Below are 20,667 nucleotides of genomic sequence, written 5' to 3'. Positions count from 1 at the left end.
AAATACGGTGAACGCTCATTTTATACTGAATAAGATTGGGTAATTATTGGGTCTAGAGTCTCAGAGGACGATGGGCTATGAGCTACAGGCATTATGGAAATGCAATTGAGCGAGACGTGTGAGTCTATGTTCAGAAAGGTGCATGCGCAGAATATGCGGGCTGGGGCCTATTCCTAGGGCCTATACTTAGATTATGCTTTAACATTCCACTGCAGCAGAAGATCCTCGTTCTCAAATTGCTGTCATCATTATATCTGTGATATGTTTCGTTCCTAGCCGAGTTGGTGGCTATCAAGAGTCAAGAGATCAGAACTGATACTGTATGGTGACCCTTGCATTTAGGTACCGCTGGGGACCGTCCTGGCCCAAGCCGATGTCACCTTGTAGAGGGACATCTTGCAAGCACCTTCCGGTGAACCTTCTGTGATGGCATCACACAGTCGCTGCAGACGTTCACTGATGTGAAAGGGAGTTTGGCATCGAGCTCATTACCGGTACGGAGTGTACTCGGTGTCTAGAACAGCTTCAAGAATCTAGTGCGACATTGAGAAGGCCAATCCACGGTACTTTTCTTAAGACAGAAGACAGAAAACAATATGGAACAATAGCCTTGCTCGCCAGAAGCGACGAATGGTCTGGAGTTCTCCGCATCCTGATGCCGATGCCGATGACGCTATACCTGTGGGTGATGGCGGGTAAGGTACTATAAACGGAAGGCGGCCCGCTTACTGCATTGGGAATTCCCGCTATCTACTCCCTATTCTCCAAGGTATAAAGTTGGGGACAAGTCGATCTCAGGAACGAAATTGAGATTATAGACACTGCCAAAGCATTTCAGAGGTCTGCAGTATGTCAATCTCAAAGCTTCTCACCAGGCCAACCGCCCGCGCGGCGTCCACATCAACATCCGCCCAACTCACCAAGGCAGCGGGTGATATATCTAGTGTCTTTCCCAGCTTGAGACCGGACTATAAACCGGAGCCGTTGCCACCGCGGTTTAAAGATCTAAAGGAGCGAATATTTCGCAGAAACGAGGATGCATTGAAGAAGAGCTGGGAAAGGCTTTTGCCCAGTTTGGAAGAGGAGGTGGACAAGATTAAGGCGAAAAAGAGCGGAGTATGTATGATAACCATAGATGAGTACATACGACTGACGATGCTAGATTATCCCTGTTGTGGATTACTCTGACGTTGTTTCCGGTGATGTGTCTCCGGCACTCCTGGCGGAGATCCGTCATCGCGGATCTGTCGTTATCAGAAATGTGGTGCCGCGGAAAGAAGCACGGGCTTGGAAGGAGAGAATAGAGGACTACGTTGCGGCTAATCAGGAGAGAGTCAAGGCATTTCCCCCAGACTCACCGGCGGTGTTTGAGCTGTACTGGACACCGTCGCAAGCAGAAGCTCGAGCCCACTCCAACGTGCTAGATACACAGCGTTTCCTGCAGCGCCTATGGCATTCATCAGACCCCAACACACGAATCTCGACGCGGTACCCTGTTTCATACGCTGACAGATTGCGTATTCGACAGCCCGGCGACAGCAAGTTCACTCTAGGACCTCACATTGACGGTGGCTCATTGGAGCGTTGGGAGGACCCCGAGTATTCCAGGGTATACGCCAAAATCCTGGAAGGCAAGTGGGAAGAATACGACCCATGGGACGCAAAGCACCGTATCGCCGCAAATATGGATTTGTACAACGGCGCGGGCGCCTGTTCTATGCTGAGATTTTTTCAGGGCTGGCTGTCCATGTCCAAGACAGCTCCAGGCGAAGGCTCGCTACATGTCTGCCCCATGCTTGTGCACAGCACTGCATACACTATGCTCAGACCCTTCTTTGACAGCCAGACACTACAGCCAGCGATGGACGCTACCTTCCCGGGGTCTGTGCCTGGTGCGTGCCAGGAGTACAACCCTATTACACATCCGCATCTCGAGCTAGAGACGACAATGGTGTCCGTCCCAGAGGTGGAACCCGGTGACTATGTTGCCTGGCATTGTGACTCTCTGCACTCAGTCGACAAGGAGCATCAGGGCAAGGGTGACTCGAGCGTTCTCTATATCCCAGCAACTCCATTGTGCGATATGAACGTCGATTACCTGCTCAAGCAGCGAAAAGCGGCGCTCGCTTACTCTCCGCCATGGGACTTCCCTGGGGCCGGTGGGCCAGGCGAACTCGGATTCAAGGGAGCATTGGACTGGAATTCAATTAGTGCTGAGGGACAGCGAGCCATGGGCTTGGGGCAGCAGCGGTGGGATATCACCGACGACATGACCGAAGGTGAAAGGCAGGCTGTTGAGAGGGCAAATAAGGCGTGTTTCGCTTAACTTGTAAATAGCTTTATTGAGGCCAATTTTTTTTTTGTGTACAACCTAATTGACAGAAGTCAAGTTCGTGTAGACAGATGGAGTCTGAAAATTTAGATGATGATGATGATGATGATGATGAGCAAAGCCCCAGGGCTCGCTGTCGGAGTTCCCCAAGTTCTCCACTACGTTACCTTTATCTTCCTCGCCCTCGCAACCATCAACACCCAATGACCCCTCCACGACCGAGCTCATAAAATGCGGCTGCAGGCGACGCTTTTCTTGGTCGCCTCTTGCGTCCCCTCGGCATTCGCCATTTACGCTGACGAGGTTGGTCACATCGATTACCACCATGCGCTGCTAGGTGTTCCTTTGTCTCAGTCCACCTTCTTCCACCGACCATCCTCCTCTTCAAATGCCGCCCTTCTGTACACGTTATCCGAAAATTCACTTCTTGGAGCAGTCAATCCGAAAGACGGTTCATTATTATGGAGGCAAAACCTCTCTCGCCCCGCCGTAACGCCCGACCGTGACGCCCAAGGTTTGTTACGTGCCTCTGGTGGAAAAAACGCGGTTGTCAGCGCATCAGGGGACTACGTTTCCGCGTGGAGCGCTCTAGATGGAAAGCTGATATGGGAGAGCTCATCACCGGGTATGCCGGTGGTGGACCTCGAGCTCTTAGAGCTGGAGGACGCCAGCTCTGCTCCGTTGGTCACTGACGCAATTGCACTGTCTGGAGGCCAGGCCGGCTCGGTTAGGCGATTGGATGGGTCAACTGGTGAGGTCAAGTGGGAGTACCATGATGAAAGGTTTGTTGCCTACCCCATGCGCGGAGAACTAATTTACTGATATTGTTGGCCGACAGTGGTGACGTGCCGTTTCAAGTATCCGCATCCTCCACCGCTGTCTTTTACATCTCCCTGCAGCCGGCTTTGCTGAAGGGCTACAAAATCCGCATCACCTCGCTAGATCCTCTAACCGGTCGACAAGCGTCTCAGCAGACTCTCAACTCCGACAGCGATGTTTCCGGACCGGACTCCGTTCTCTTTGTGGGCGCCAACACCGCGTTCCCTGTCATCGCCTGGGCGGATAAGTCGCACAGGACGTTGAAGGTTAATGTCATCGGAACAAAACAAGTGACGCAGGTCAATATTGAGAACACCAGCGGAGAGGATATCAGGTCCATCTATATCCACGCCCCAAAGGCCCTCAATGCGCTGCCCCACTTCCTTGTCCAGTACGAGACGGCGTCCGGTTCATGGGCAGAAATCTACCACGTCAACTTGGCATCTTCGACCGTGTCCAAGGCGTACAGTCTGCCTTTCTTGCAGGGATGGTCCGTCTTCTCTACGGGCACCAAGGACGCCAATGTTTATTTCACCCGGGTCACTGAATCTGAGACCACAGTTGTGTCGTCTGTCTCTCACGGTATCATCGGAAGGTGGACCCAGCACCCTCCCTTAGATCGTGCTGTGCATGCGGTTTCAGAGGTAGCCATGAAAGGCGACTCCGTGGCTGTTCGTTCGGCTATAGTGTTGGAGTCTGGTGACTGGCAATTGATCCAAAACGGTGCGGTTGGGTGGACCAGACCTGAAGCGCTGTCCGGTGCATTGGCCGCTAGCTGGGCCGATGTCGACAGTCAGCAGGATTTGGCCCATCAACTCGAAGTTGAAGGTCACGAGAGCCTCCTCAAAGCGTACACGCACCGTGTGAAGCGTCACCTTAAGGACCTCGAGCACCTTCCCAACTGGCTGAAAGAACTCCCTAAACGTGTTATCACTAGCATCCTGGCTGACGAGGTTTCGAACTTAGACAGCTTTGGCGTCTCCAAACCTGTCATCATTGCTACGAAGAACGGATGGGTCTATGCTCTGGACAGTGGAAACCACGGCAAAGTCGCCTGGAGCGTCAAAGCTGCTGAAGCGGACACCTGGAATGTCAAGTCAATCCAGACTCAGCCCGGGCTAGCAACCGTACACGTTGCTGACGGCAGCTCTGTTACCCTAAACGTTACTACTGGGCATATCACTCACACCTCCCCTGCCACAGACAAGCGCTCATCTGAAACCAACACATCTCCAAACGTGTACACCGTGACGCAGGAAGATGGGAGAATACTCGGATGGAGCTCGAAAGACTCCCGCGTCCCAGTCTGGACGTTCCAGCCCGCGCCCGGCGAGAAGATCATCCGCGCCACGGCCCGCCCACCTCATGACCCAGTTGCCTCCATCGGCAAGGTCCTGGGCAACCGATCCGTTCTGTACAAGTATCTAACTCCGAACGCAGCTCTCGTTACTGCGGTGGGCGAAAATTCGGCCACATTCTATCTGCTCGACGGGGTCACCGGCCGCATTCTCCATACCAGCACGCACAAGGGAGTGGACACTGCGCAGCCCATCGCATCTGCCATGTCAGAGAACTGGCTCGCATACTCCTTCTACGCCGAGGGCACCGATCCCTCTGAGCCCAAGGGTTACCAGCTTGTCATCTCGGAAATGTATGAATCGCCCATACCAAACGACCGTGGCCCCCTAGGATCCGCGTCCAACTACTCCTCTATCGCCGACCTGCCCCTACCCCACGTCATTTCCCAGTCCTTCATCATCGCAGAACCCATCTCTTACATGGCCGTCACCCAGACCCGCCAGGGCATCACAACGCGCCAACTCCTCGCCACGCTTCCTGAGTCGAACGCCATAATCGGCATCCCACGTCCAGTCCTCGACCCTCGCCGTCCAGTCAGCCGAGACCCTACCCCTACGGAAGCCGAAGAGGGCCTGACGAAATACGCGCCCTTCCTCGACTTCGATGGGCGGTGGTACCTCTCTCACGCGCGTCAGGTGGCAGGCATCAACACCGTTCTGTCCGCACCCACGCTCCTCGAAAGTACAAGTCTGATTTTTGGTTTCGGAAACGATATTTTCGCGACGAGGGCGAACCCGTCTCAGGCTTTTGATATCCTGGGCAAGGGATTTTCGAAAATACAGTTGCTTTTGACGATTGTTGCGCTGGCAATTGGTGTTTCGATGTTGGCTCCTATGGTATGTCTCTTCAACTTTCCCTAGTAAATTCCCGAAAACGTCCTAACTTCTGTTATTTTAGGCCCGCAGGAAGAAGAACGATACTCTTTGGAAAGCGAGGTAGCGGCGAGATTTTTATTTGCCAAAAGGGATAGAAGCAGATAATAAACAGTTCTGCGAGTTGATTTATGTTGCTGTACAATCGATGCGTGCCAAGAAATAATGGATGTATAATTTTTTGAGTATTATTATTACCATTATCATTTGTTCGACTCATCAGCCAAGCGGTAAGCCCCATTTCACGGCCGGGCAGATGGGACTCGGGACGCTAAGGAGCCATGGATGGATCTCGCCATATCAATTCGGGCTTCAAACGGTCCTGAGACATGGCTGCATACGTAGTCGACCACCACCATACACGGGCGCTGTTCAGTCCGGGTAATAGCGTTCCGTCACAGCATTCCTTAAAAAAAAAAAAAAACCAGATATAAGGGTTGGATCAACCCGATTTTGGATCGTCGCGCACGTAGAGGAGAACTTACGTATGCGTCTCTATTTGCGGTGCCGATCAATATAGTCGCCCTGAGTCCCTGATCGGAGGTATGGCGGTCGTACGGTACCTGATCGAGAATTCCGAGCAATTATCGTTTGAGACGGTCGAGACCTCGAGACAAAGAGAATGTGACTCAGGTGCAGTATTTTTAGTGGTACAAGAGACAATCGAGATCCAATTTTGATGAAAATGGCCCGGTGCGGTGTTCTTGTAGAGTTCAGAATGGCTGCAATGACGGATAAATCGATAGGTGGTCTGCCCCTCCACGAGGCTAGCCTGGCCGCTACAACCCCCCACTATCCTCCTGCATCTGTACTCCGTAGCTCGCCATCGCCGCCTCGCTCCCCTTAAATCTCCCGCCATCCCCCATTCTCGCCGTCTTTGTTTGACTGCTAGTACTATCTCTCTGGTCCTTCGTTCCTGCATTCAATTCACATTCACCATGCCTTCTGGATCTGTCCTTGTCACCGGGTACGTTGCATATTCTAAAGCAACAACAATAATTATTGACCCCTCCATAGTGGAACCGGCTACATTGGCTCCTTCACTACCCTCGCCCTGCTCGAGGCCGGGTACAAGGTGGTCGTCGCCGATAACCTGTACAATTCCTCCGCCGAAGCCCTTAACCGCATCGAGTTGATCTCGGGCAAGAAGGCCGAGTTCGCGCAGCTCGATGTCACTGACGAAGCGGCCTTCGACAAGGTGTTCGAAGCTCACCCTGACATCGACAGTGTAATCCATTTTGCGGCGTTGAAGGTATGTCGCCGCGTTCATATGCAATGCTGTTGTTTTGCCAATGCTTACTTGTACCCTCTCAAGGCCGTCGGTGAATCCGGCGAGAAGCCCCTCGACTACTATCACGTCAATGTCTACGGCACAATCTGCCTCTTGCGCTCAATGGTCCGCCACAACGTCACGAACATTGTCTTCTCCTCCTCCGCCACCGTCTACGGCGATGCTACTCGCTTCCCAGACATGATCCCCATCCCCGAGCACTGCCCGCTCGGCCCGACAAACCCCTACGGCAACACCAAATTCGCCATCGAGCTGGCCATCACGGACGTCATCAACGCCCAGCGCAACAACGCGAAGAAGGCCGGTAACGAAGCTGAGGCTGCTAAGTGGAACGCTGCGCTGCTTCGTTACTTCAACCCCGCTGGTGCCCACCCCAGCGGTATCATGGGCGAGGACCCGCAGGGTGTGCCGTACAACCTGCTGCCGCTGCTTGCGCAGGTTGCCACGGGCAAGCGCGAGAAGCTTCTTGTTTTCGGAGACGGTAGGTTTCTTTGCGAATGAATCAACTGAGCTATGAATCAACTAATCGCTGGCAGACTACGCCTCTCACGACGGTACCGCCATTCGCGACTACATCCACATTCTTGATCTCGCCGATGGCCACCTCAAGGCGCTGAACTACCTCCGCGCCAACAACCCCGGCGTGCGCGCTTGGAACCTTGGCACTGGCCGAGGCAGCACTGTCTACGAGATGATCCGCGCCTTCTCCAAGGCTGTCGGCCGTGATTTGCCCTACGAGGTCGCGCCCCGCCGGGCCGGTGACGTCCTTAACCTAACTTCCAACCCGACCCGCGCCAACACCGAACTGGGCTGGAAGGCGCAGCGCACCCTCGAGCAGGCATGTGAGGATCTGTGGCTGTGGACCAAGAACAACCCCCAGGGATACAGGCAACAGCCCCCTGCTGAGCTGCTGGAACAGCTCAAGAAATAAATAAACTAATATGGTTTGAAATCTTGAATGGATTGAATGTTTGTGAATCTACTGCATGAGGGTTAGCTTATGTCAAAAACGGACCATAGATAAACATCGCATGGATAGCGACATTGAGCTTTCAGTTTAGACTGACAGAAACGAATTTCTTTACTTTTTGGTTTTCCCTCTTCGTATACATTGACTCCAGACGATTTCCGGTTTCGACATGCGACGCCCTTATTATGTGTGTGTAATCTATGTTCATTAACGATACACTACTTGCTGTTGCCGTTCCCCTTCCGACTTCTTCTTGATCCTGGCTTCTGCTCTTTAGCACCGCTTGATGCAGATACAGACGATGCGGAAGATGCGGAAGATGCAGATTTCTTGACCCGAACTGAGCCCTGACTACGGACCTTCGTGTTCTCCTTGTGCTCGTTTTCTTTCTTCTCCAAGGCTCGCAGCACTGCCCCTTCTCTCTCTCTCTCTTCGATCTGCCGCTCACTAGCTTCCCACAGCTGCTTCCCCACAGCTTCATCCGTAACCTCTTTCCTGGCGAAGTCCACCTCCCGGCACTCCTTCAGCATCCACCCGCCGGTCCCACGGCCAAACCTCGCCTCCATCGCTGCATACAGGATACTCTGTGCCCCCTGCTGCGCGGACTTGAGGACGAGCCACCAGATGGGCCAGGTAATAAGGTAGAGGAGTAGACCCCAAAGCGAGCCCCCAGTGAGCCAGCGGCGGGTGCCCGGGGTTCGAGTGAGACCAGGGTCGACGAGGATTACGCGAGTGGAAGGGGGTTGGCCATCAGGCCGTTTAAAGGCGTTCAGGTGTTTCTGGAAGGACGTCGCGAAAATCATGAGGGACAACTTGCTAAGGCCATAGATGTGTTTCCTCTGAATCTGCGATTGGCGCTTTTGTTTGGGCTCTGCCTTCCTTGATGCTTGAGTGCGTAGCGGTTTTGTACCCGTCGTCTGCTTGTGGATCGGGATGGTATTCACGTCGAGCTGCGAAAAGTCGAGTTTCGGCGCACCGATGTAACTTGAACACGTTGTCATGATCACGCGGACATCACGGTGGGGTGGCTGGACTCGAAGTGCTGGGCTGAGGATGCTGAGTAGATGGAAGTTTGCAAGGTAATTGACCTGCCATTCCTCATCTATTCCGTCCACCGTAATCTTTTCCGTGGGGTTTGCCGTGTTCGCGCAAAGGATTAGCATGTCCAGTCGACGGGGAGGAACATTGTCGATCCACTTCGTCGCAAAGGTCCGTATGGAATGGAGAGAAGAGAGGTCCACCTGTTCTGCATAAATAAGCTGGTTGCCTGTGGCTTTTCTCAGATCTTCAATGTAGTCAATGAGAAATATATCCGATTGAGCGTGTTGCGTAAGAAGGATGATTTGGGCGCCGCGCGATGCGAGTTCGTAGACGACAGTGGCTCCAATTCCAGAGGTGCCTCCCTGACCAGGTTACTAACGTTAGTTAAGTGCCCTTGAGCTACTATAGAATGAACAGTAGCATACCGTCACCATCACGACCTTAGAGTGCATCAGCCTCTCGGAGGCATTGCGGGCACCGCCGAAGTAATACTTCAGGGCCGCAATGAGGAGGATCCATGGCGTGACTTTGAGGATTGTATACGAATATGGAATGGCAGATAAGCCCTCCGCGATGCCCGTGGTGATAATTGGAATGGGCATCTCGACCGGGTGGCAGGCTATGTGAGGGTCAAGAGGGTGCGGAAGGGAAGCTCTGCAACACCGTCAGAATAGCGGCCGATCTCCCGCCACTTCCTGAAATAGACCACCACGGACTCGCCTTCCTCAATCTCCTCCTCACCAACGACAGCCATGTCATACAAGGATGAAGACTACTTCCTCCCGCTTGAAGATCAGCGAGTCTTTGGCGCAGGTATCACGCGTAAGCGTGTGCCGTTCGTGCGTTCCTCTGAGCTCTCGACACTCACCTCCGCACCCGCCACACCAGCTGCTACCGGGGCTAGCATAGCGAATACATACCTCTCTATTGTCATGCCAAAGGAGGCAGCATCATCTTCCACTTCCACTACAACTACAGCTCCAACATCAGATTCTCCATCTACTGCCACTCAACCGGCCGCAGACACCGCCGACGGCCGCAGCCACTCCGCGCCTCCACCAACCCCAAGTGAGACGTGTGAAGTATGCCATCTCCCACTGTCTTCCTCCATAGCAGCCGATAAACCCCATGAATCTTCTCTAGCGCACCAAGTTTGTCTGACGCATTCACATCCACCATCTCACCTTGACCGTACCCGTCGCGGGCTTCGTTACCTCGAGTCTTACGGCTGGGATCCAGATAGCCGGTTGGGTCTTGGAGCTACTGGAGAAGGTATCCGGGAGCCGTTGAAGGGAAAATTAAAGGCTGACACGGTGGGATTGGGAGCTGTTCTTCCCTCTCCAATGTCTGGGCAGAGAAAGACTAAGGATAAGGTTCAGAAGCTGAATGCGAAGCAGGTGAGGAAGGGGCACCTGGATGCAAAGAAGAAGGGGGAGAAACTACGAGAGATCTTTTACCAAGATGACGACGTGCTGAGGTACCTTGGTGCCGGATAATATCCTTTTATCTTATGACGTTCTTATTATGATTATAATTTCTATGATACCCATGTACTATATGTGAGAATTAGAGGGATGAAAGGGCGAAAGAGTCTGCTCAAGATCAAGAGAAATTCAATTGAATACCATGGCGCCATATTGCTTAAACAACCCTAAATGGTATCACGGAGCGCGATTGAAGCAAAATGTAAACCGAGACGCCGAAGCTATGAATGATGTTACCTAAAGAAACGGTGCTTCTTCTTCTCTTTCTGTTCCTTTATTGGCTTCCCCATACTAGATTGTTTGGGAGGATTCGGTCCCAGAGACATAGCTCCCATTGCCGCAGTAGGAGGTGCCGGCGCCGGTGCAGGAGCTGGCTTCTTTTGTGGCGCAGGCTGGGGAGGAGGGGGATCTCGCTCAAATAGATGGGCCGGCGCAGTTGGTTTTGGCCGCTCTGCGGGGATATCGAGACGGCGCTTATCTGCGCTCAAGTCACTGACTTGACGGAGAAACAGCCCCGGAGTGAGCATATGGGATGTAGCAAGAAAGACGTCCTTCTTGAAAGTTTCAGAGATCTCATAGCAAGCTCGGGATTCGCCGTATGTGGCACCACCTGCCATAAAAACGATGATGCGTTGCCGTGGCTGCTCCCCGGTCGTGCGTGTCCGTGCCCAGGTCGGTTTCGCGCTCCGAAGAGATGCTTGTGCAAGAGTGTCTTGCTGAGCTGCCATAGCATCTGCATCAGTCTGAGGACGTGTGTGAGGGAAAATAGACGGATCCAACGTTCCTCGAATAACGTCTTCTAGCATCAATTTGACGTTGAGTTCGTAACGGGAGAGTATTCCTTCGTCCGAATCGGATACCACAGGCGGTTTCCTATTAAACAGTGGCTGCTCGGGCGGCTTGTCATCCTTCAATGGTTTGTCGACTCTGGCACCGAGCAATCCGAGATTAGAAATGACATTTCCGTCCTGCGGTGGAAGTTGAGCATGGGCCATGAGTTTCCTGATGTCGCCAGGGAGAAGTCCATTGCGGTATATGATATAGAATAGCAAGAGTCTCAGCCTGTCAGTGTGGATGATAGTGTCATCATCTAGCAACTGTACGAGCTGTGATGCCAGCCCCTTGGCCTTTTTATAATTCTCGTCAAGGCCGGTTGCGAGGCACTGCTCTACAGAGCTAACCTCAATAAGTTTATGATCTTGGAAGAACTTCATGCATTCTTCCGCCATGTTTAGATGAAGGGTATACGCATCTCTGCCTTCTTGGAATTCTCGAAGGCCAGCCAGCATGTCTTTAATAATGCCCACGTCAGCCTTTTGGTTACTGGGGCGAGTTAGTTAAATAATTCAAGATCGTAGGAGGGTGCATACTCTTCCGCAAACTGTGGGTTAGCGGCTCGGAATCTGGCGAAGTCTTCACCCAATTTACCCAGCACGTCCTTCATATGCATATGCCTGTACTCTACCCAGATTCTATCGTGATCGTTGAGCTCCATCTCCTTCACATCTTCATTCGTGGTGCCTTTGTTGACAACCATCTTATACGTAATTTTATCTCCTTCCTTTATGGGCAGCAAGTCGTGGACCATGGACTGATACGTGAACTCATGGACCAAAGGCGCGAATAGATCCATCGATCGATCTACGACCAAGAGCACACCCCGGGGCCTTGGAGATGGGGGCGGAAAATCTCGGTTGAACTGCGCGAATTGGTCTAGTTCTTCTTGAATAAATCGTGCCAAGTGCGAACACAGGACACTGGCCTCGTGGGTAGGTGTCCTCGGCCGATAGTATCTGACCACGGGATATTCTCCCAATGTGGCGCACAAGGATACGGCCTGCGGCGTCTGTTAGCAGTGGCAAATCGACAATCAGAAGCTGGCCTACCTTGTGCGCCAATGTTGTCAAATGCTCGCGAACCAGATGGTTACAGCCCGGATGGAACAAAACCGGAAAACTCCACGGGTCTCGAAACGTGACGAGGCGTGATTCCCTCGGATAGTAGTCAATACTGATGGTTTGGAAAGCTGCGACTTGCTCCTGGACCATCTGTGACCGATCAAATCTGGCGCGCAACCCCGGATTAAGAACTACCAAGCGTGTAAGAACGGGGCGTAATCGGAAAGGTAAGAGTTGACCAACATGACGTCCACACCAGATATGACTTTCTGTATCTCTTCCTCTCTAGATCAGCCAGAACGCAGTCTACAATGTGCGGAAGAGCGGAGAGGATATAAAGGGCATCCATCGACTGGTTGGTGTTCCGTCGGTGCTCGATCTGTTCGATATCTGGCGGCGGAGCGGATCAGACAATGAGCTGTCGGTGCAAACCATGAGGTTGAACTTACGGGTGACATTCAGGTTAAGGATATCATCTTCTTTGACTGCATTGTCTATCAAGCTGCGACTGCTTTCATCTAACACCAGGACTTTCCACTGTACACGCACGTCAGTTCGGTCGTGAAGTCAGAGATCAGGAGGGGAAAGGCGGGGGTCGCAATCGCACATTGTCGCCTCCGGCAGAGCGGATAGTGTTCAGGATGACTAGAAATCAGACCCGTTTAGCAGCTGTGAGGTAAAGGATATCATAATGAACCAATTCGCTGTACGACTCACTTTCCCGTTGGATGTTGAGTAGTGAGCTCATAGTGGCCGGCCGGCAGCCCTCAGAAGGGTTTCCTCGAAGCTCCTTGATTCAAGCAGAACAGAAGAGACAGCGGAATCTCAGGTGAAGTGATGCGAAAGCAGCTACACTGACCAGAGGGTGCGTGGTAGATTACTGAACAGAGTGTTGTGAAGAAAAGGAGCTGTTTATGAAACGTAGCATGGCTCCAGAGAGTACGGAGATCCCCACCACGGTTGGCGGCGGCTGCGATCTGCAGTTTCCGGGAGCTGGAGGCGACTTTTTTGATCTTGCGCCTCAAATGCTTTCTTGCACATTCATCACCCGGCTTCTTCTCAACTCGTTCAATGCCTTCGGGTCTTTTCGCGGGGACTAGATTTTACAAAGGCGTACCTTTTCCGTTCTCCATCGGTTAATACCCTCTATGAGAAGCTTCGAATGCACAGAGCGCCTCCGATCAAGTCGGCCCTGTGCTGCGCCCTCGACAAGCCAACTTCATTGATCGAGCCGGTTTCCCCCTCTTTTCCTAAGCGATCCAAGAGTGATGCAGCCATGGACCAGCCGAGGCAGTCATGCACTGTCTGGGGCCTTTCGAACTTTGCGCCCTCTGGAGCGCACCTTCAGCACAACTCCTGCGTTTGAGAGAGCAAACATTTTCAAGAAACAAACGAAGAATCTTGCCAAACAAGCAAAAGAAACAGGAGTATGATCCTTCTATGCATAATTATCTTTATACGGCCATATACTGATGTTGCCCACGCGTAAGGGAAAGTTCGATCCCAGGAGCGCCACGCCCTCGACACTATGGAGACATCACAGGCTCGTCAATAATTTTCCGCAACTCGTCACAAGTATACTCCGTGAAATGAAAGACTCTGATTCGGTCAATTCAGAGACAAATGCTGAGTTATGGAAACGTTTCGAGCGCTATGTTCTGAACGCCTGTCAGGTTTCTGAAAAGCGTGAGAACACTAAACATGGCTCTTTGCTCAACGCGAAGCGCGCAATGACAAAGGCCTATCTTAAAGACGGCCTTGGAGGGCTGAGACGTGAATTGGAGAATCTTCTGTACGCGCACGATCTGGATGCACGGTACTCGGAGCCCTATCTGGAACAGCAGCAGAAGATCGCGGACCTGCGGTATCCCGCCGAGTGGTACCCTCAAGCGCGGGCCATTCAGCGGACAATCCATTTACACGTCGGACCAACAAACTCAGGAAAAACATACCACGCCCTAAAGCGGCTGGAGTCATCTAAAAGCGGTTTCTATGCAGGACCCTTGAGGCTCCTTGCTCAGGAAGTCTATCATCGATTCAAGTCAAGTGGAATTCCAGTTAGTCTAGTCACAGGCGATGAAGTGAGATTATCCGAGGGCGAAAAAGCGGTAGTCGTGAGCAATACAGTGGAGATGGTCAATCTAGGGCAAACATACGAAGTAGGTGTGATCGACGAGATCCAAATGATAGCCGATCCGAGGCGCGGCTGGGCATGGACTCGTGCACTATTAGGTGCCAAGGCTACAGAGCTTCACCTTTGTGGAGAGACCAGAGTGGTGCCCTTGATTCGACAGCTTGCAGCTCTTGCTGGAGACAAGCTTGTGATCCATCGCTATGAACGGCTGAACCCCTTGAAGGCTATGAACAAGAGTTTGAAAGGAGATTTGACAAGTCTCCAAAAAGGAGACTGTATCGTCTCATTCTCCCGAGTTGGTATTCACGCATTGAAAGCCGATATCGAAAGAAAAACAGGCAGACGGGCCGCTATTATCTACGGCGGATTGCCCGCTGAAATCCGCACCCAGCAGGCAAGCCTGTTCAATGACCCCAATAATGACTATGACTTCTTGGTTGCTAGCGATGCGATTGGCATGGGTCTGAATCTGTGAGTTTCCTATCTAGCGGAATTGGCATATTATTTAACAATTTATAGGAGCTGCCGACGGATCATTTTTGAAACTGTCGTGAAGACTCTCCCCTCAGGACTTAAAAGGCTCACCGTCCCGGAGATCAAACAAATCGGGGGACGAGCCGGCCGCTATCGCTCAGCAGCGCAGCACGGAAATGATCATCAGCAGGACAATGACAATGACAATGTCGGTTATGTTACCTCGCTTGAAGAAGTCGATCTTCCTTACATCCAAGAAGCGCTGAACACGGAGCCACCACCAATTAGTGCAGCGGGCATTAATCCTCCCGACTCTGTTTATGAGAAATTCGCAGCCTATTTTCCTAGCAACGCCTCACTCGCGTACATGGTTAAGCGGTTAACGGAGATTGCCAGAATCAATAACTTGTTCTTCATGTGCGACCCCAGCCCCAACCTGGAAAATGCCGAGATCATTGATGCCGTACCTGGCCTGCATTTTGTGGACCAGCTAACTTTTATGGCCGCGCCCATGAACCCACGAGAAGAGCTCGGACGCAGAGTGGCGATGGCATTCGAGCGCTGCGTTCTTGAACACACGAACGGCCGACTTTTGGATATTGAGGAAGTCAATCTCGAAATCCTCGAAGAACCTGTATCTGGAAACAAGGAGTATATGCATAAACTTGAAGGCCTGCACCGATCTGTGATTCTCTACACCTGGCTCAGCTATCGATTCGGAGGCATCTTTACAGACCGCACTTTGGCCGTGCACGTGAAAGAGCTCGTGGAAGAAAGAATGGTCAGGGCATTGACAGAATTCTCTGCCAACAAGAAGCTCCGGAAGAACGCTTCTCTGCATCGCCAGATCGCAATGCAGAAGCAGCTCCGTCTACAGCAGGAGTTCTTGAAGGCCAATGGAGACGCGGACCTCGATCTGTCAGAATCAGAGGAACACTATTCTCCCGATGCCATGAACGCATCCGACAACGAGGACGCGGCTGAGACAGATATCACCACTGACGAAGACGATTTCGAGGCCGAGTCAACACTGAATGGCGCGATGCGCGATGGCACGGACGCCGCTGAGACAGACAAACCTGCCAACAATGACTCTCATGAGCAACAGCAAGAAACAAGTGACACCGCGCTAGGTAGCGAAGGATCAGCTGAGCATGATCCACCGGCTCGTGATGTGTTGGAGGGACAGCCTACATCGGGTGATGCCATTCCTAATAAGAAAGAGTCTGCTGAGTACGATCCAGCGGCTCGAAATGATGACGAGCCAGCGCGGAAAGCTGCCAATAACTGACTTTGCGCCGTTAGACGATAGACATGTACAACAAGATGGTTAACTCCAAACCAGGACTTTGGTTTTCAGAGCTGACTCACTGTATATTATTTTTGGATATGTCACCTGTACAACATGTATTAGAGATTTCTCTTGGATTAGATATCCATTACTAGGGTCCCCGAATCAACCCGCCAGCTTCCCAACTTTCTAAGTATCATGCAATTTTTACCTGCCAGCGGCTTACGAAGTATAGCGGCCTACGAAGGATTATGGCTCGAGTCATTCAAGTATCCAAAGATACAGACGCCACAGCAAAAGTCAATCCCTCTCCCCAGCCAAGAAGAAGTTTAGGACTCGAGACTTATACTTGAACCTTGATACCACTGTTTGTCTCACATTGACCTAAAAAGAGAATGGTTATCGAAGCCTCTTGAACCGCAATGTGAAACACCATCAATAAGGACGTGAGTTGGCTGCCCAGCCACACAAGCTAGAATCCGGATCCTGCATTGCGTTACCTACCGAATCGCCATATAGGGTCATCATGGCCGGTAGAGAAGGTAACTCTTCCATCGTCGGTCAACCATTGATCTGCACTCTGTAGTCCCAGGCGAATGGCGCTCTTCTATTTTTCAGGTTGGTTGGCGGGCCACCTGGCCAGCTGCATTCCGCTGCGCAATGCATAAGCTTCATGCGGTGTTCCCAGTTGTTCAGGTTGTTGTCTTCCGCCATCTGGAGTGGCGGAAACATTGATACCAGCGAAATAACCCGAGGTGACAACACTACGGGTCAACACCACGGGTCGATTCCCGTGTGCAAAATCAATGACTAATCCTTTCAGATGATTAGTTATCCGGACAAAGAAACAAGGGTCAGGGCCAGAATTCCTTCATCCTTAAGTAGTTCAGTGAGCATGGTACATTGGCGGACGACATGCACGTGATAAGGAACCTAGGTGGCTATGGGGTCCTTCCTAGTGCAAGAGCCTGTTATTAGCGTGTACTGGGGCAAGCCTGACTAAATTACAAGTGGGTTTCCAAGATTGTCGCATTTATACTTAAACTGCCATAAGAAGGGTCAAATCTGGTTGAAAATACGATAGATGTTAATTTCAAATAGTACATCAGAGCGTGCGATTTAAAATCAGATCAACCTAACGTAGAATACGGAAAATCCCAGTCCAGTTTCTTAACGGTGAACTCTGCGACTAATGCAACCTAATATAACGAGACGGACATCATGGTATTACTACTCCTCTGTCATGTTTAATGCCTTTTGCTTCCTTCATACATCTCTGTCTGTCTACCTTGATATGTACTTGATCGGGGGCTGTTGCGACGACATTTCCAACATCCTGCACGGCCTCTGTCGCTCGCTATCTCGGGCGACTTCAGCATCCCTAGCCTCACGACACTCAGGCTCTTGCCATCCGAGAGACATACGGATCATGTTTCAATATGACAGTATTGATTATGTCAGGATCAAAGCGCTATAACTAGTCTGTGCTTCTTAGCAATGCTACTACTTGTTCTAACGCAAAAATAAAAAAGAAAGAAAGAAAGAAAGCCAATGCTTTGCCATCATGATATTCTCGTTTCAGACACTAAGGGTGCTCTGAATTGACAATTACTCTTATCTGACAATCCCTTCTTTTCCCAGTCTATACAAATTCCCTACATGCCATTCTCCAATCAATGACACTGACAAAGAAAGCAGCGTATTTGAACCTCCATTGTTTGAGATAACTTCTAACTGTGACTGAGCAAGAGCGCGCTAAAAGAAGCCATTCAAATAATAAACCTCCGTCTCCAAGTCAGAACTTCTGTTCTAGTTCTGTCCTAGTTCTCATACATTTGCCCGTGGTTTTCTACTAGACAACTTGGCTGCTATGTGTTTGCGAAACATATAAAGACTTCCGCTGTGGAGGGAAAGTTTATCTATATCAGGAATGTGAGATTAATACTACTTTCTTAATACCTTTACAAAAAGAAATATCATGCTACTAGTGTGCATGTTTTATTGGTCCTAACATCCCACACTATCCGATTCCGTCAATACTCCCTGGTCCCAACCATGACAAGCTCCCAGCTCCCTATTACGAGCACCGAGGGCGAGCCAAGGTCTTCTGTCATTTTCTATATACTCTGATGCTACCGGCCATCTAAACCGGGGAACCTCACTGAAGATGAAGGAGATGCAGGCCCCTTGACCTTGGCTTGCGTTGTTACTGGACGAAATAATGACAATTCGCCTGAGTCATAAAGGATATCTCGTCTATGCACGTGGCAAGCAAAAGGGTTTTCCAAATTGGCGGAGGACCGCATTTGACAACCTTGCTCCTTAACCGACGGCCACTCTAGCTCTTGCTAGACCCGACTCTACCACGGCACATCCCTAATTCAGCTAAGGCCCGGTACTCGAAAGCAATTGAACAGCCAGGTTAAGCCCCTGAGCCCAAAATGCCCAGTGGAACCGAAGTTCTTTGCAGTCGAAAGGTCACGCTCGGTCTGTGTCTGTAACTGAACGCCAGGCCTCTAATGACGGTACTCTCGGGCGTGAGTTATGCATTTCCTACAGCAGCGTGGGCACGATGGTAGCAATGTCCAGCCCAATGATCACAATTACAAAGCCTATGCTGTGGCATCGATCTATCATTCTGCATATCTTGAGATATACGTTACCCACCCTACAAGGTCCAGGCTTGAAGATAACCGAGACCATCGCATCGATTATGTGATGACACGAATTGGGCATTTACATTACATGTCAATCCCCAGAAACATGACAACGTGGCTTAACTCCGTATCAAAGGGGATGGATACGGCCAAAGACGGACGGTTGTCGAGCAGACGATTGGCCAATGGGCCAATGGACGGTATGCAGTTGGCCGCTGTCAAGATTATGCTGCCGTTTATTCCGATAATACCTGGGAAAATACTGAGAAGAGGGATTCGAACTATGACTGATAGACATAGTTATCTGGACAATGTTGGAGTGAAAATCGGGTACACGACTCCGTCTAAATAGACAGTTCGCAGTGAACTCTGGCTTCCGACAGGCATCGTGACAAGGAAGATGCCAACGTCGCGTCTACTCTGCGCAATGCTGGAGTGGTCGAGACTCCAATGCAGACGTCACGATCTGTATACTCCAGCCGGGGGATGTTCAGTAGCGCATGCGCTAATGCAGGTTGGGCCCGTCTGGAGGAGCATCCCAACCTCTCCGCCGATAATAATAGGTGAGACTCGATTTTAGTGACTTCATCCAAAGACTCTAGAAGGCGTCTTGTCGCTGATGGAAGCCGTTGATTTGGCAGCGAGGATAATAATGTCTCAGTCTACTTGGCTACGCTGCCCAGGTGCCCAGGCGCAGGTGCCAACCCCGCCCTTCCTCTCTGGCCTCAACAGTAATTTCCGGTTTGCTTCCTTCATTCATCCGTTCACCCATCCAGTCTTCAAAGACAAGGATCAACTCCATCTCTCAGAGTTCTGCTAGTCTCACTCCAGCCAGACTTCTGCCACCCGACGTTCGCAAAGGTGTCTTTGTTTTAATCTATTTTGACAGCTCCGTTCAGCCAGGGTGCCATTGACGAATGCGATGTCCTAGCAGGTGGCACAACATTGTCAGCCCAATGTGATGATACGTCTTCAGGCCTTCGCTATCTGCTCCAACTGATCGCCCATGATCGTCGTGAGCATATCTATCGTATGTACATCTACGGGAGGCGGCTGCAGTCGTGCTTCGGACCAGCCGATGCTTCGATTCGGCCACGATATTTAAATCCAAGTGGCTGGGAGAACCATGGTGCCGTCTTATCGCAGTCAGGCCATCCTCGCGCGCCCTCCGCCAATGCCACCGTTGTCCAGGGTCCTTGAATGCTCCCTTATCCACGTAACGAACCCGAACCGGACAATGGCTGGAACTTGATCTATCAGACCCAGCCCCCAATGCACTGTCGGACTCTAGCTCCGCACTAGGGCTTTAATTGTCCAGTTATTGTTTCTTTCAGGGTCCACTCGATGTTGAAGTTGCGTGCCTAGTCACGGCGGAGAAAACCTAGACTACCAATACAGGCTGCCACTATGTTGAGAGCGAACTGACCATTAATGATGACAAGGCGTTGACGGCATGATTGCAGTTAACCGAAATGACGCATTGGCATTGTCTCCTCTACCCATGCCGGGCCGGGTCGAAGGATAAGAAGGACATGGCTTGCCATCGCTTCTGGGATGCTTTCTCGTCGAGCGAGCTTCTCCCCACAAGAGCCTCTGCAACCCACGGTCGTTTCTCCGGTGTTTCATTGCTGCACTAGTAGTGCTTGTCCTTGATATTGCTCTTTCTTTATCTTCCTCCAAACTATAATATCCGCAAGCTCTTGACAGTCTCTCGTTCATACCTGTTCCGCAATGAGGGTCAACCCTTTGCTCCTGGCCACCACCCTGGGTGCCATGAGCGGTGTCTTTGCGGCACCTGCTCCCGCCCTAGTTCAGCGTGGTGTAGAGTTATCTGGGTCCTTTGGCGGTGACCATGACTGGGACTGGGGCCACGGTGGAGGTGGTCACGGCGGTCACGGCGGTCATGGCGGTCATGACGATGATGATGATGATGATGATGATCACGACTGGGAGCCTCCTACTACCACCCCATGTGAGACTGAGACGGAGACGCCTCCCCCTTCCACAGAAACTCCTCCTCCAGAGACCACTCCATGCGAGACGGA

At 51.4% G+C, this 20,667-nt stretch overlaps 9 protein-coding genes across 9 annotated transcripts in view; 7 read left to right on the top strand and 2 right to left on the bottom strand.

The window, feature by feature from the left end:
* Positions 1-703: 703 nt before the first annotated feature.
* BDW70DRAFT_169153 (uncharacterized protein) lies at positions 704-5,818 on the top strand. Its single transcript, XM_073742618.1, has 5 exons — positions 704-1,116; positions 1,163-2,315; positions 2,556-3,114; positions 3,171-5,346; positions 5,408-5,818. Exons 1-5 carry the CDS (start codon positions 850-852, stop codon positions 5,447-5,449), a joined length of 4,197 nt encoding a protein of 1,398 aa, XP_073594592.1. The 5' UTR covers positions 704-849; the 3' UTR covers positions 5,450-5,818.
* BDW70DRAFT_139099 (uncharacterized protein) lies at positions 5,217-5,805 on the top strand. The gene is made up of 2 exons (XM_073737335.1): positions 5,217-5,346; positions 5,408-5,805. Exon 2 carries the CDS (start codon positions 5,552-5,554, stop codon positions 5,765-5,767), a length of 216 nt encoding a protein of 71 aa, XP_073594593.1. The 5' UTR covers positions 5,217-5,346; positions 5,408-5,551; the 3' UTR covers positions 5,768-5,805.
* Positions 5,819-6,095: 277 nt separating the features above from the next.
* BDW70DRAFT_75834 (NAD-dependent epimerase/dehydratase family protein) lies at positions 6,096-7,769 on the top strand. Its single transcript, XM_073744782.1, has 4 exons — positions 6,096-6,349; positions 6,400-6,634; positions 6,698-7,154; positions 7,210-7,769. The coding sequence occupies exons 1-4, from the start codon at positions 6,321-6,323 to the stop codon at positions 7,602-7,604; spliced, it is 1,116 nt and encodes a 371-aa protein (XP_073594591.1). The 5' UTR covers positions 6,096-6,320; the 3' UTR covers positions 7,605-7,769.
* A 92-nt stretch (positions 7,770-7,861) lies between these two features.
* BDW70DRAFT_161291 (putative oxidoreductase) lies at positions 7,862-9,286 on the bottom strand (the record flags this gene model as incomplete). The annotated part of the gene is made up of 2 exons (XM_073740959.1): positions 7,862-9,046; positions 9,110-9,286. The coding sequence occupies 2 exons, from the start codon at positions 9,284-9,286 to the stop codon at positions 7,862-7,864; spliced, it is 1,362 nt and encodes a 453-aa protein (XP_073594590.1).
* Positions 9,287-9,436: 150 nt separating this feature from the next.
* BDW70DRAFT_161290 (putative G-patch domain protein) lies at positions 9,437-10,180 on the top strand (the record flags this gene model as incomplete). Its single annotated transcript, XM_073740958.1, has 1 exon — positions 9,437-10,180. One exon carries the CDS (start codon positions 9,437-9,439, stop codon positions 10,178-10,180), a length of 744 nt encoding a protein of 247 aa, XP_073594589.1.
* On the bottom strand, positions 10,133-12,952 carry BDW70DRAFT_75810 (Sec1 family protein). Its single transcript, XM_073744781.1, has 7 exons — positions 12,784-12,952; positions 12,674-12,711; positions 12,516-12,603; positions 12,310-12,456; positions 12,055-12,257; positions 11,539-12,005; positions 10,133-11,491 (listed from the first exon to the last, which is right to left on the bottom strand). Exons 1-7 carry the CDS (start codon positions 12,812-12,814, stop codon positions 10,402-10,404), a joined length of 2,064 nt encoding a protein of 687 aa, XP_073594588.1. The 5' UTR covers positions 12,815-12,952; the 3' UTR covers positions 10,133-10,401.
* A 703-nt stretch (positions 12,953-13,655) lies between these two features.
* On the top strand, positions 13,656-15,965 carry BDW70DRAFT_161288 (ATP-dependent RNA helicase SUV3; the record flags this gene model as incomplete). Its single annotated transcript, XM_073740957.1, has 2 exons — positions 13,656-14,671; positions 14,720-15,965. 2 exons carry the CDS (start codon positions 13,656-13,658, stop codon positions 15,963-15,965), a joined length of 2,262 nt encoding a protein of 753 aa, XP_073594587.1.
* A 2,338-nt stretch (positions 15,966-18,303) lies between these two features.
* On the top strand, positions 18,304-19,108 carry BDW70DRAFT_75777 (uncharacterized protein). The gene has a single exon (XM_073744779.1). The coding sequence runs from the start codon at positions 18,510-18,512 to the stop codon at positions 18,972-18,974; it is 465 nt and encodes a 154-aa protein (XP_073594586.1). The 5' UTR covers positions 18,304-18,509; the 3' UTR covers positions 18,975-19,108.
* A 1,259-nt stretch (positions 19,109-20,367) lies between these two features.
* Positions 20,368-20,667, top strand: part of BDW70DRAFT_75781 (uncharacterized protein) — a 1,899-nt gene continuing 1,599 nt past the window's right edge. Inside the window, exon 1 of the mRNA XM_073744780.1 lies at positions 20,368-20,501. Within this exon, the coding sequence (XP_073594585.1) occupies positions 20,475-20,501 (27 nt within the window). The 5' untranslated portion in view covers positions 20,368-20,474. The remainder of the gene's footprint in view (positions 20,502-20,667) is intronic.

The sequence above is a fragment of the Aspergillus foveolatus genome, assembly GCF_047715535.1.
Source record: "Aspergillus foveolatus strain CBS 279.81 unplaced genomic scaffold BDW70scaffold_35, whole genome shotgun sequence".
NCBI lineage: Eukaryota > Fungi > Ascomycota > Eurotiomycetes > Eurotiales > Aspergillaceae > Aspergillus > Aspergillus foveolatus.
This window is presented reverse-complemented; position numbering and strand designations above follow the sequence as displayed.